This window comes from Dermochelys coriacea, chromosome 2 (genome assembly GCF_009764565.3).
Source record: "Dermochelys coriacea isolate rDerCor1 chromosome 2, rDerCor1.pri.v4, whole genome shotgun sequence".
Lineage (NCBI taxonomy): Eukaryota > Metazoa > Chordata > Testudines > Dermochelyidae > Dermochelys > Dermochelys coriacea.
Window position 1 is genome coordinate 259,608,796 of NC_050069.1, and position 14,679 is coordinate 259,623,474.

At 42.7% G+C, this 14,679-nt stretch overlaps 1 protein-coding gene across 1 annotated transcript in view; it reads right to left on the reverse strand.

Moving 5' to 3' along the window:
• Nucleotides 1-12,233, reverse strand: part of LOC119850986 (serine/threonine-protein kinase OSR1) — a 134,575-nt gene extending 122,342 nt beyond the window's left edge. The window contains exon 1 of the mRNA XM_038390026.1: nt 12,166-12,233. Coding sequence (XP_038245954.1) covers nt 12,166-12,196 — 31 coding nt within the window. The 5' untranslated portion in view covers nt 12,197-12,233. The remainder of the gene's footprint in view (nt 1-12,165) is intronic.
• Between the last annotated feature and the right edge of the window lie 2,446 nt (nt 12,234-14,679).

The following is a 14,679-nucleotide window of genomic DNA, read 5'->3' on the forward strand; positions in this document are numbered from 1 at the left end:
TCAGCTGGGACATTTGGCAAAACCTGTGGAATTTGTGTGTTGGGTTTTATTTTTGCTTTCTAGTCTACCTGGAGTGGCCACTATCCAGCTTAATGTCAGATATTACAGTAAGTCACAAGGAACATCTTCCATTGATGTAGCCCTTTTGGTCCCAGGATCTTAGAGAGACAAGGTGGATGAGGTAATATCTTAGAGGGTACCAACTTCTACTTGTTGAAAAAAAACAAGCTTTCAAGTTTACACAGAGCTCTTTTTCGGGTCTGGGAAATGTATTCAGAGAGTCACAGCTAAATATAAGGTGAACCAGATTGTTTAGCATAAGTATTTAACACATTTCAAGGGACCATTCAAGGTGAAGTGGCCTGTCAACAATGCTTCAGTCATGGGGAGTGGAGAGAATGCTTGGGAAGTTGAGGGAGGTGTTAGTGGATTATAGAGTGTTGTAATAAGCCATAAATCCAGCGTCTCTATTCAGTCCATTATTTTTAATGTCTAGCAAAAAGTTCTTCACTTTGTCCAAACCATGGGACAGCCACGGATACTAGGATGGCTTCCCAATATGCCAGCCTCTTCATGGACCACCTTGACGAAGAATTTCTGGATAAGTGCACCACAAAACCAATAATATACCTAAAATGTGTCAATGGTATTTTCATCCTCTGGACAGATGACCTAAACACAACTTCAGCAACTGCCACCCATCCATTAAATTCACTCTAGAACAGTCCTATACTAGCATCAACTTCCTGAACACTATGATTAGCTTCAACAATGGAACCCAACCGACAACTATATACAAGAAACCCACTGATCACCATACTTGCCTTCACAGATCCAGTAACGACCCCAAACACACCAAGACTCCAAGCAGGCACTCAGATACCACAACATATGCTCCGAATAGAAAGTCTGTGATATACATCTTTACACACTTAAAGCTGCCTTCATCAAACAAGGATGTTTCCATAGAGAAATAGATTGCATCATGGAGTGGGCCATCCAAATACCCCAAGAGAACTTGCTTCAATACAGAAATGAAACCCTGTCCAACCATACACCTCTAGTTGTCACCTGTCATTGGAAGCTGTAGGAGTATCATGACCAACCAACAACAACCTATACTTTATGGGGACCACATCTTGTAAGAAATTTTTCCTCAATCCCTGTTCTGGCCTTCAAACAACCCCCCAGCCTCTCCAAGCTCATCATCAGAAGCAAGCTCTCCATACACCAGGACATACCAACTCAAAGCAACACCAGACCCTGCCAGAGTAACAGCTGCAAAACCTGTAGACATATCTCCACTGCTCTGATGATCAACACCCCCCATAACATACCTTTCCAGATCCATGTGGCATACCTCATCCAGTGCACTAAATGTCCCAACCACAACTATGTGGGTGAAACCAGACAATCACTACACTCTCAAATGAACTCGCACAGAAAAATGATAAAAAAGACAGAACCACCACATCACCTGTGAGTGAACATTTCACAAAATGATCACTTCATACCTGACCTCTCAGTTCTCATCCTCAATGGAAACCTACACAATACCTTCAAAAGATGAGCCTGGGAGCTTCAATTAATAACTTTGCTAGACACTGAAAATCATGGACTGAACAGAGACAATAGATTTATGGTTTATTACAACTATCAATAATCCCCTAACCCTCCCCCTCTCCCATGACTTGAGAGGTGTCGATGGGCCACTTCACTTTGAATGGTCCCTTGAAATATGTTTATTTACGTTAAACAATCTGTTCTACCTTGTAGTTAGCTGTGATATTCCGAGTACATTTCCCAGACCCGAAGAAGAGCTCTGTATAAGCTCAAAAGCTTGTCTCTCTCACCAACATAAATTGGTCCAATAAAAGATATTACCTCACTGAGCTTGTCCCACAAGGAACCTCAGTCATACATTTTTTTTACCTTATTAGGACAAGTTCCCTGAGGTGCAGCTGACAAACCAAGATTCATAGAAGATCCACAAAATCCTGAAAAATGCATGATACGAGTCCTCCATTTTTAGCTGACATCATAATACTGCCTAATGTATTCGACAGCAACCCCCTCCTCTGGTTATATGTATGGACCAGGAATTCATTATGCCTAGGTGCTGTACAACCACAGAACAAAAAGATTATCCCTGTTCCACAGAACTTACGTTTTCAGAGGGTATGTTCATTTTACTTCTTTCCTTTGGTTGGTAGAGCGATAACAAAAATAATTGTGCTGTGTAAGTACAATACAGTTATTGCTCCACACTATCTCTTGTGATCAGCTAAACATATTATGGAAGGAATTGTCTGTACCAGAGTATACATTGGTGGAGCTTGTGATGTTTCCTGGAAGTATGAAGGATTGTGAGGCACCCAGGAGGAAGCCTTGTGTACATCTGCTGTGGGTCAGCTCCCCAATTTCTCTGGCAACAAAAGCCCTGCCCTCCAGGCCTGAACAGACTCCATTCCTTCTTTACAGGTTAGCAATAGGCAGACTCCAAGCCTTGAGTCTAAGGGTGGTGTCCACACAGCAAAGAAAAACCCATGGCTGGCCTGTGCCAGCCAACTTGGGATCATGGGATTTGGGCTGCAGAGCTGTTTCATCGCTGTGTAGATTTCTGGGCTCAGGCTGGAGCCCAGGCTTTAGGACCCTACAAGGTGGGAGGATCCCAGAGCTCAAGCTCCCGTCCAAGCCAGGAAGTCTACACAGCAATGAAACAGCCCCGCAGCACCAGCGCTGCAAGCCCAAGTTGGCTGGCACGAGCCAGCACTGCAGGTATTTATTTGCTGTGTACATATACCCTGAGTGTCTCCCTGGAGTGTCTAGCCCTGATCCACTGGACACATGCAGAATCCACAGACTCACTGTACCCAGAAGAGCAGTACACCCCAGCTTACCAGTCACACCTCAAATCACTGTTCTTCTTAAAACACAGCCCTAGATATGTTTTTAGTGAAAGCAAGAAGAGGTTTATTTAACAAAGCTTAGAGAGTCTAGTGATGGCAAGTAGGAGAATTGGAAATAAAAGGTATATAAAATAAAACCATAACTCATCTTCTAGAGCCTAAACTTTGTTAACAAGTTACCTTTTGTCTATTGAAGTATAGCGCACCCAAAATCTTTCTTAGAGCACTTAACAGCCAGACTTAGCTGTGATCTTCTGATCATGAGAAGAGTCATTGGCAGCTTGCCACCTTGGCAAAAGATGCTGGGTGTAGCTCTGTACCCCAAGTTAACCCAAACAATCCATTGTCTTTGCTTGTAAATGGGACACCTCACCGCTGCTTCCCTGTAGAGGTCCTTTCCTACAGATTTCTGCAATCTCTTGATTAGCATATTTCCATATTTGATTAGCATTTTGCTCAGACTCAGTGAGGCAGACAATACAGGATTTACACAATCTTCTGCCCAAAAGAAATTTGTTTATCACCTTTAGTGATCAGCCCCCCTTAACATACAATTTCCAGTATACATACATAACACCTTACATTTTTTCCATACATACATTTTGCAATTATTATAGTGACCAATGTGACACAGGCTTTCAGTAGAATTCACCCTTTGGTGAACTATTATATAGATACCAGAATCAGGGGACTCCTGTAATCCATATGCACCCTTTTTCCCTCTGTCATCCTGCCCTAGCTTCTGGCAGTCAGAGGCTTAGGGACACCCAGAGCATGAGGTCGTGTCCCTGACTATCTTGGCTAATAGCCGTTGATGAACCTATCCTCCATGAACTTAATTCTTTTTTTGAACCCAGATATACTTTTGGGTTTCACAACATCCCATAGTAACAAGTTCCAGAGATTAATTATGCATTGTGTGAAGTATTACTTCCTTTGGTTTCTTTTAAATCTGCTGCCTATTAAACGCATCAAGTGACCTCTAGTTCTTGTGTTAAGTGAAGGGGTAAATTACACTTCCCTATTCACTTTCTTCACACCACTCATGATTTTGTAGGCCTCTGTCGTATCCCGCCTTAGTCGTCTCTTTTCTAAACTGACCAGTCCCAGTCTTTTTAATCTCTCCTCACATGGAAGCTGTTCCACACCCCTAGCCACTTTTGTTGCCCTTTTCTGTACTTCCTCCAATTGTAATATATTGGTTTTGAGATGGGGTGACCAGAACTGTATGCAGTATTTAAGGTGTGGGAATACCATGGATTTATATACAGTGGCATTATGATATTTTCTGTCTTATTATCCATCCCTTTCCTAATGATTCCCAACATTCCATTAGCTTTTTTGACTGACGCTGCCCATTGAGTGGTTTTTTTTCAGAGAACTATCCACAGTGGGCTCCAAGATCGCTTTTGTGGAGTGGTAACAGCTAATTTAGACCCCATCATTTTATATACAGACAGAGAGAGAGATTATGTTTTCCAACGTGCATTACTTTGCATTTATCAACAATGAATTTCATCTGCCATTTTGTTGCCCAGTCACTCAGTTTTGCGAGATCCCTTTGTAACTCTTCACACAGTCTGCTTTAGACTTAGCTATCTTGAGTAGTTTTGTAACATCTGCAAATTTTGCCACCTCACTGTTTACTCCTTCTTCCAAATCATTTATTAATACGTTAAACAGTACTGGTCCCAGTACAGATGGGGGAATACCACTATTTACCCCTCTCCATTCTGAAAAATGATCATTTATTCCTACTCTTTGTTTCCTTTCTTTTAATCAGTTACTGATCCAGAAGACGATGTTCCCTCTTTTCCCATGACAAGTTACTTTGCTTAAGAGTCTTTGGGGAGTGACCTTCTCAAAGGCTTTCTGAAAATCTAAGTACGCTATATCCACTGGATCACCCTTGTTATCATGCTTGTTGGCCCTCTCAAAGAATTCTAGTAGATTGGCAAGGCATGATTTCCCTTTACAAAACCACGTTGACTCTTCCCCCAATAAATCATGTTCAGCTATGTATCTGATCATTCTGTTCTTTACTATAGTTTCAACCCATTTCACTGGTACTGAAGTTAGGCCTACTGGACTGTAATTGTTGGGATTGCCTCTGGAGCCTTTTAAAAAAATTGGGTGCATGTTTTCAAAGAACAATCCACAATGACTCCAAGCTCTCTTTCTTTAAGTCCTCAAAAGTCAGAAATTGCAGTGGCATTAGTTCAAATATCTGTTTTTAACCAGAAATGGATACAGTCTAAAAAAAGGAGGGGGAAAATCATAACCCTTATGCAATTTCAAAACTTCAAGCAATGTCCTGACATCTCATCATTAATATTCCCCTTGCTCAACTTCTCCTGAGTTCGTATTCTGTGCTGTGTTTTGTCTGGTCTCGTTTTGATTGTCAGCTCTTGAGGGCAGGGGAAGTATTTTTTATCTCTGTTTGTAAAGCAGCTGGTGAAGTTATGTTGCCGTGTAAGTGTTTTGCCATAATAATAGCCCTAAATCGTAATAGAAATCTGAAATGGAGTAGTAGCCTTCTGCGCCTGAACCTCCATTCTGTGCCAGGCTTTCAGGGATACTCAAGAGCGGTACAGTTCATCCTCCTTCCAAAAGGAGGTCTTATATCTGGGGTTACCATGTTTACCATATGGGGGTCTATTGTTCAGTGATTAGAGCAGAGGACCAGGAGTCAGGACTTGTGAGTCCTTTCCCTGGTTTTGACACTGACTTAGGGCAAGACACTTAGTGTCACATGGTGGGTGACCCTTACATGGGTGTACAAGGGTTGAATAGAGAACAAGGAGCTCCCCTAGCACCTGTGCTCTCGTGAATGCCTCCTGCTATTCCCCAAGAGGAGGGACAGCTCCACACTGGCCTCAATGCAAGCCTGTGGTTTAATGGCGCAATTCAACCCTTCCCCTTCCTTGCGCCTCAATTTCCCCATCTGTTATAATGATGTTAGAATCCATCGCAGAGATAATATAGTTGTGATATTATCATGATCTTAGTATTTAACACAAGGATGTTGTAAGAATTAATATATGGAGGAACTCTGCGTAGAGAGAACAAGTACAAGGTTTTATTGTTACCAGGGACACTATAGGGATGCAACTTCTAGCATGTACAAAGCTAATTTGATGTAACTCCATCTTGCTAATTCAGGTATTTCATACATCATCCTGCTATTCATGTATACTGTATCCTTTAGCTAGAGTTAAAGAGTTGCTCTTTCAAGACAGCCATACAGAGGTATCTAGTGTTTACATTTAAGTTGTGATTTAGGGCCTTGCTACCACATTTCTAGTTAAAAGCTTTTTAAGGGACTTGAAACCAGCGTTTATAAGTGACTGCATTAGCTACCATGATTTTCACAAACAATAATAGTTAATGTGCTTACTGAACTGCTCAGTACGGTCATGGTTTACTAAAGCAAGAGGGAAACTAACAATGCCTGTCTTATTGCATTCATAATAGTGCAAGTGTGCACTGGCAAGCGGAATGCCTGACCTTGTTTCAGTACGAAATTTGCATGCTGTTCTTCACTGATGAAGGCTTACTGAAGGGAATTTACTCCCTCAAATTGTGGATGATTATTTAAACAAATTACATTACAGTTTGCTCTGTAGCCAACAAAGCCAGGAATGCACTTTATCTCCTGGGCTCTCTTGGATCATGTGTGCTTTGTTTGTTCTTGAGAAAATGGTAAGACTAGGGTTGGACAGTGCAGCAAGGAGCCTTGCTTTAAAATCCTCCAACCAATGCACTGTTCTTACAATCAGCTCGGCAGAATGTTTTCAAAACATAAGCCAAATGCAAGCTTAAACTGCTAAATATGTTTGCACCAGCTATTCTGTGTAATATTGAAGTACCCCCAGTCATTCACTGCACTCCATGCTAGTGTACTAAAGTACTTTTAAATTCACCTTTGAGGTCACTTTGAAGTAGCCGAATGTCAGGTTTGAACAGGTGCATTCTGGTTCTCAGAGTAAGTTTATAGGATCCAGATTTTGCCCTCACTCTGCTCTGCAGTTTCCCCATATCACATCCCCACCTCCTCCCAGTTAACAAACATTACGTTCTCTCTGCCCACTTGCTTCACTGAAAATGAATCCATATAGTTTTAAGTGACAGGCGACTAGTGGGAGGGACACAAAGGGGGCACCAGCTAAAGTGGGGCACATGACCCCCTCATGACTCATCCCCAGCCCAGGGGCCCCATGCTCTCCCCATCCCTTCCCCATCCCACGAACCTGGCAGTGGAGGCTCTGCTCCAATCCCCCTGGCATGCATGGAGCCACTAATCCTCTCTCTCAGGGAGCCTCCGGCCACGCTGCCTGCCAGGGACGCTGCCCGTGGCACGGCACATAGCAGCTGCTCTCTCCTGGACAGCCTCCCGCCACGCTGTCTGCCTGGGACACTTATGCCCCTGGGATTCCCCCAACGTGAAACATTAGTGCAGCACTTCTCAAATGATAGGTTAGGACCCCAAACAGCATGGCTGGAGGCTGCCTGGAAGAGTGCAGCCGCTGCGTGCACCAGGCAGCATGCCCAGAAGAGGGGGCCAAAAGAAGAGAGGCTCTGGCCCTGCCCCTTCATCTCCCCAGCTGCCGGCCTTGTCCCCTCACCAGCATTTTGGGGAGGGTATTGTGACCCTTCGGGCCCCCCCGCCATGGATCGCTTCTTCCTGTATGTTCTATTTTGCAGCTGGTGTTCATTTTTCCTTGCTGAGTGTACCAGCTGGAAGTAGATTAATCTGCTATGAAAAAGGGAGCGTTACTATTCCCTTCAAATCTGATATTAGATGTCAAATAAGTCAAAAATCTTCCTGAGTATCATTCATCCAAACTGCTCTTAAATATAGAGTTTTGATTTTGCATTGGAATAAGAGAGTACATCTTAGTGACCCATGGCCAGAAAGGGTTAAACATCCTGCAAAATAAATGACTCAAATTCAACCCTTAAAGACATGTGGGGAGATAAAGTTTGTGTATTTACATATATATATATATAAAAGTAGGATCACAATGTAATGAACAGTCCCTGTCAGTGCTGTATTCTGTTACTTCATTTAAATGCTAGGATGTTCATTTGATCTCCGAAGTGTAAACACGGGATCTCTCTGTATTTATCCCTCTTTGAAATGTATAGCAAATCACCAGTGAATGGTGGAGGAACAGGCAATTGTCTTATGTTAATTCGTATAGCTAAGTACCAGTGATAGACTGCCTTATGTTAATCTGTATGAATAATTAACAACGATGCTTAGGAAATAAGGGTCTGTTATTCCCCAAGGGACTCCAATTTGTCAAAGAAGTCCTGAAATTGTATAAAAGATTCTTGGGTCCTGATCCTTCTCATCTCCGATCAGTTTGAGTCACATGACGAGATCCCAGTTAAGCTGGCATACCCTGGATATGATATTGGACTATAACCTATGGACTAAATTCCAAAGGAACTCTTCGCAACTACAAAGCTCACCATCTCTGCTATGTATCTGAAGCTCAAGAATTGAATTCATGTCTGTATGTATATTGACTTTTTAAACCATACTCCCTTTTCTTTTTTAAAAAGTTTTAAGTTTAATTCATAAGAATTGGCTGTAACATTTATTTGGGTAAGATCTGGAATATTTGTTAGCATGGGAGGTAATGTGTCCAGTCCTTTGGGATAGGTAGAACCTTTTCTTTTATATGATGAAATAAGATTTTCAGAAATCTTCATCATATTTGACTTGGGTACCTGGATGGAGGCCTGAGGCTGGGTTACTTCAAGGGAATGGTGTTGTTTGGACTTCCGAGTAACCAGTAAGGTATAACAAGCTGTTTAGTGCTGGCTTGGTAAATCTAAGTATTGAACTATCCCCCAGCTTTGGGGTTTGTCTACCCCATTCTTTGCAGTTCACCCCAATTGAGTAACCTGGGAAGGCTCCCCACTGGGACCCCAGTCACATTTATATTATTTTGTCTTTGAATAAGTCTGTAAAAGACACTCCACATTAAAACCATGCTGGAATAAACCATTGGGGTATAATTGTCTCTTTGGAAGAACTTCCCATTATGTGAGAGACAGGCTTCTCCCGAGCTATTTTCAACAAAGTGGTATTCTTTGTTAAGAAAGGTTTTCTGGACAGGTGAATGGCTCAGAGCGGTTGATAATGGGCAATGAAGCCTTTCACCTCTTGGTCACTTGTATGAATCCAACACTGGCACATATGTTGTTCTTTGATGGCCTATGTGCAATGAGTTGGATGGCCTCATTCCAGTTTGTAATGGGCAAGTGTGTACACCACAATTGTCACGTCTTTTGTAGTCTCTATACAGAGGCCCAAGATTAAATGTCCTGGACTCTGGAGACTGATCAGCAGTAATGTTTCACATTGGGGTAATCCCAGGGGAGTGAGCTGAAGTTCTCAAACTGTGAGTTGGGACCATTGGGCCTTGGCCCCCCTGCCTGGGGAGATGGGGCTTTGGCTTTGCCCCCTCCCCTAGCGTGGCAGGGGATGGGTGGGCTCAGGCCTCGGTTCCCCCTTCTGGGATCCTGTAGTAATTTTTGTTGTCAGAAGGGGGTCACAGTGCAATGAAGTTTGAGAACTCTTGCATTAGTGGTATAAAGTGTGGGAAGTATGCACTACTGCTGTTCGAACTATATGTTATGTAAATTAAATTAGGTCTGATGGTCCTGGAAAGTGCAACATGCCTCCTTTTACAACCTCTTGAAACAAAAGAAAAAAGAATTTTCCATTAACAAACTCAGAAGGAAGATAAAATTATTTGTGGGGCAGGGGCAATAAAAATAGCTTGGAATAGCAGGATGAAGCGGGGGGGGGGGAAGGAAAAATTTAATCTCACCATCTGGAAATAAGTAGTGGGAAGAGATATTCTTGTTATCCATAGAAGTGTCCAATCTTAGAATGTTAAGAAATGGAGGCCAAACTGGCTAGTGCTTTAAGATAATAGATTCTCATTATGTGATTTTAGAGGAATAGCATAATGGTGCTGTGCAACTGTCTCTCATTCCGTATTACTTTAGACATAGTGCAAAGAGAGCTCCTTTAAAAAAAATATGCAATTTGGATAGTTAACACCCTTTCTTCCCCACTCATGAACTTCTATTTCATTGATTGCTGGTTACAAAGAGACATGGCAGTTTCTGTGTATATAAAGTCTAGAAAGGACTAGAATCAGAGAGGTAGTAGGAGAAGGAAACCAAGTATTTTGTATAGAGAAGAATCAAGAACTACTTGTAACTGCAGTCCTCTAAGGGAGTTTAGAAATGTTTCAAACAGATATGGGCAATCTAACTATAAAGAGTTTCAGTGGGATTATACAGATAAAAGAATAAATTATTCCAGAACTAAGTTTTTACACGTTGAGGCTGCCTTTGTGCTGTTTTGCCTTTGGCAGAGAGGATCAGCACTTTGTATTTTACCAAATACAACATGAGTCAGCATTCACTCTTGTGAGACTGTCCCATCCTAGATCGTGAAATAAATTGCAGGGACTACTGTCCACAGAAGCCCTGCTAGCTGACAAGAAGCCAGAGAGAGCATGTAGGCAGCACAGAAATACAAGGCTTCTATTCAGATGGCCATTGTTGTCGAGCAGATTCTCAAGATCCATAAGAATCTCAAGGAATCTTGGGGCCTTAGGCCTGAACCCCCTGATTCTTTCAATTTAAAGAAAGATTCAGAGGAAACTTCCACAAGATGCCTCAGTTTTCCTCCCCTTGGCAGTGTCCTGAAGTTGCTTGGGTTCTTGGAGAATATAGCAGGAAAAGGGAGCTAGGAAGACATGAGCATCGTATTTGTGGGTCCCAAAAAAACCCAACCAAACAAAAAAAAAAAAAAAAAACACAACCAACCAACCCACTATGTAGACAGCATTGCACATCAGAGGCTAATGGCTAAAATGTGAAGTCATGTGATGGGCAAAGTTACCACAATGAATCAGAAATGTAATAGACTAAACCAAACTGAATCCTGTATAAATTGTAGGGCTTGCTAGCCAAAATAGATAGCCACAGCTCTTCATTGCTTAGTTACATTCATCGCTTGGCTAACAGGTACTAAAAGCAAGATTTCAGAGACAGTAGATTCTCCGTGGACTGAATGCTTCCTCTTCAATACAGAGGAATTAAAATCAATGAGACAGGATGGGGGTAGCAAAGGAGAATGATTGATCGATATGCATTTCTTAGCGCAAAAGGAAAACCACAGCCTGCCAACAGCAGCATGCTGGTCAGCAGGGATGGCTGAGAGCCAAGATCTCAAAAGTTCTCATTCCAAATGTGCAGTTTAAAAAAAAAAAAAAAAAAAAAAAAAAAAAGGAGTCAGGATGACAGATGCATTGCCAAGGGAGGTTACATCACAGATAAGAGGCTGCATAATGATCGTATTAGGAATAGGATGTACTCACTGTTAGGGTAAATAACTTTATTGCAGTAGCCAAAAAATTATAACTGCACTTCTGTAGTTCCTTTCATTTAAGGACATCAAAGCATTTTACAAATCCTGATAAATTAGGCCTTAAAAATACCCACATGAATTTGGTTTATTCCCCAATATAGAGACAGGGAAATCCAGGCACAGGCATGCCAATACCAACATTTTCAAAATCATCCATTAATTCTGGCAGACAACTCAAGACTCTTAAGGTCTCATTTCCAGTCATTCTGAGCCCCCACATCTACTGGTGATGTCAGTTGCTTAGCATCTCTGACAATCAAGCACTAAGTCTTATACTGACTTGGGGTCAAATCCTACATCTCAAGTGAAAATTTGTACGAAGTTTGGCCTAATTGGCTTTCTGAATGAAGTACACAAATTCTATTGGAAAACTAGGAATGGAAACTAGGTCTTCCACCTCCCTGGCCTACACTTTGATCACTACACCAGTGAGGAAGCTTGGTATGGTAAACTTGCTCCTGATGCAGCGAAGCATACACCAAGTGACACAAAAACAGTTTTTAAAGGATCTAAGTTAAGAGGCAAGGCTGCAGCTCACAATTTAGTTCAGCCAGCTAAGACAGAGAAAGAACCTGCCTAAAGCAGCACAAATAACTACAAAAAAGGTTTGTGAATATTCACTCAAATCAATTTCACAGATTTGCTTTGAGAGTATTTACCAGATGCAAGCAGCTCCCTTTCCCAACCTGTTCTGCAATTATAATCCATGCATTGTGTAAAGTCACAAGCTCACCCCATCTTGGGTTTGACTTTATTATCAAACAAAACAACAAAATGCAGAAACCCTCTTACCAGGCTTAATAGCTGCTCCTAGGATTTCCATATCCTAAATGTTAGCTCCCTAGAAAGCCCATCACAACTCCCTTATACGCAGGTTGAATAACCTTCACCTGTCTTAGTGAGTCAGCAGACCCCAGTTAACCTTTCCCAGCAGGATCAACACTTGCTGACGACATGGGTTTTTTCTAGCAAAAGAGAGGAGAAGAGAGTTGTTTTCAGAAATGCTCATGAATAAAAGTATTTCAAATGGTTGTGCAAGTATGTATTGCATGAAGGTTCATGGCATAAGCATTTAGTGGCCATATTTAAATCATTTTGATATCCCACGTCTGGTTTACAGATGTTTCAGTCACCCAGTCAGGCAGCAGAAACAATGCTATGTTGACCAATCGCACACCACCAACGTTCAATGCTACAATTGCAGCAACTATTTCATGTACAATCAATAGTCTGTAATACCTTCACATCAAATATTTGTTGAGATAAAAATGCAGGTCCCAATCCTGCACTCCTTGGTTAGCAATAGCCACTGCAGTGCCATTTAATTCACTTCATTTCCTGCCTGCATAAGGAATGCAGGTTTGGGGGCTTAACGATAAAAAAACAAAAGAATCTCTCTCTCTCTCTCTCTCTCACACACACACCCACACCCACACACCCCGGAATGATGCTGAACCTGTAACACTGGACAGCTGGCAGAGTGTACTGTGCACCCGTACAGATTTCCCAGGACAGCTACCTCAAAAAAGGGGACAATCCTGGGAAAACCTGGACAGGTTGCAAACCTAGAGAGTACTGATGTATATCAGCTACTAGTGATACACTGTGACAGTCATGCCCAGGCATAGCCTGGCAGGTATTTTACATCAGTGTCTAACCATTTTCTCCATATTACACCAGAGAGGGTCATGTGTGGTCTCTGCTCTAAGCTAAGAACTCGCTTAGTGTCATGGTTATTGTGAGATGTTTGTATGTATGTAGTTTATGAGAATGTAAAATGTAAGAATATTAGATTGCAAAACTGTAATAGTGAGACTTGTCACCAGAGGCAAGGTAGAGCCTCGGGACTAACTCAATGAACGTTGAGAACAATGGACATCCGTAGAGGCAGTGCTGTGTTTACTGACTGGTCCAGGTAGAAACTTGAGCATTGACAGAAACAAACGAACTCCTGGAGGGTTCTCTGAAGAGGGGATCCCAAACTGGACAAGCGCTGCAAGAACTGACCCTAAGCTCATCTTGTTAGCCAGGAAAGAAACTCGTTAATAAGTATAGGCTATAGTTTGCATCTTATGTTTGTCGTTTACCTGTAACCTTATGTTTCCAAATCCTGATGCTTGTATTTGACTACCTCTGTTAAATAAACTTCAATTTGGTTTTACTATAAATCTGTCTTAAGTGATTTCTGTTAAGAAGGTAGAACTGAGGTGAAACCAGTGAATGGGGGTGCACTGGTTCCACAGAAGCAGCAGATAGGTATGTTACAGGTGTCCAGAACATAAAGGACTTGGCATTCCAGTGTAGCAAACTGGGGTGTGTAAATTGCTAGCCTACATAGAGAGAGAGCAAGGTTTGCAGAGCACCGGTGCTGCTGGAACCCATGGCTAGGGAGAGTTTCCCCAGGTGGGCACAGACAGGGCTGTCCCTCACTGTATGCAGGTGATTCATCCTGGGTACCTCAGGTCACCCCAAAAAGTGTCACACATACAGAGCACTAAAGCTTACGAAACTACATTACAGCTTCACCTTGACATGGCTCAGTGATGGATCAGCTCCTTCCTGTGCACAGTTCATTCAGTTAGGGAAAAGTTGACCTAAAGTGAACTGGAAAATGAGCTGAGTCCTGCCAGGGGGGAAAGAGGCCCCCAGAGGGAGAGGGCTGAGGGGACAGGTTCTTTAGGGGGACAGGGCCCTGAAATGGGACCAAAGCTCCAATGGGTAACAGACTGGGAAGATAGATCGGGGCAGGCACTCGCAAGGTGTTCTCAGCTTGCTCCTCTTAGGACCCCAGTCCTTCTCCCCTCCTAATGGCAGGGCCTTGCAGCAGCCATCTGCCTCCTGTTCGCACACCCACCAGGGCTCTGCCAGCAGTGGGGGAGAACCAGCAGTGCTGAGATTGAGAACCAGCAGCAGAGGAGCATTGTGGCAGTGCAGGAAAGACATTTGCTCTGGCCTCAGAGTCAGCCCCCGTGACTGCCAGGACGAGTGACTGTGCGTGAACCCCACTCAGTCCTGCAACCTTCTTGGCATGAATGCACACATAAAATCTAGAATAAAACACCCCAAACAACCATTTGCATTACCTGACTTTCTAGGATTGTAAATAAACTATGAGGCCCTGACCCCATTGAGAAAACTCCCTTTAAAGCGTTAGATATTGTAGACAATAAGTAATGGGGTGGGGCCCGGTGCCCTGTCTGCAGTGCATCCTGGGAGTGGAGAGAGGTGGGAAGAACTGGCCTCTAAAGAGGAGCTCGGGCCAGATTGCTAGAGCTGGTGCCCATTAGTTTTTATTCCATGCAGCAG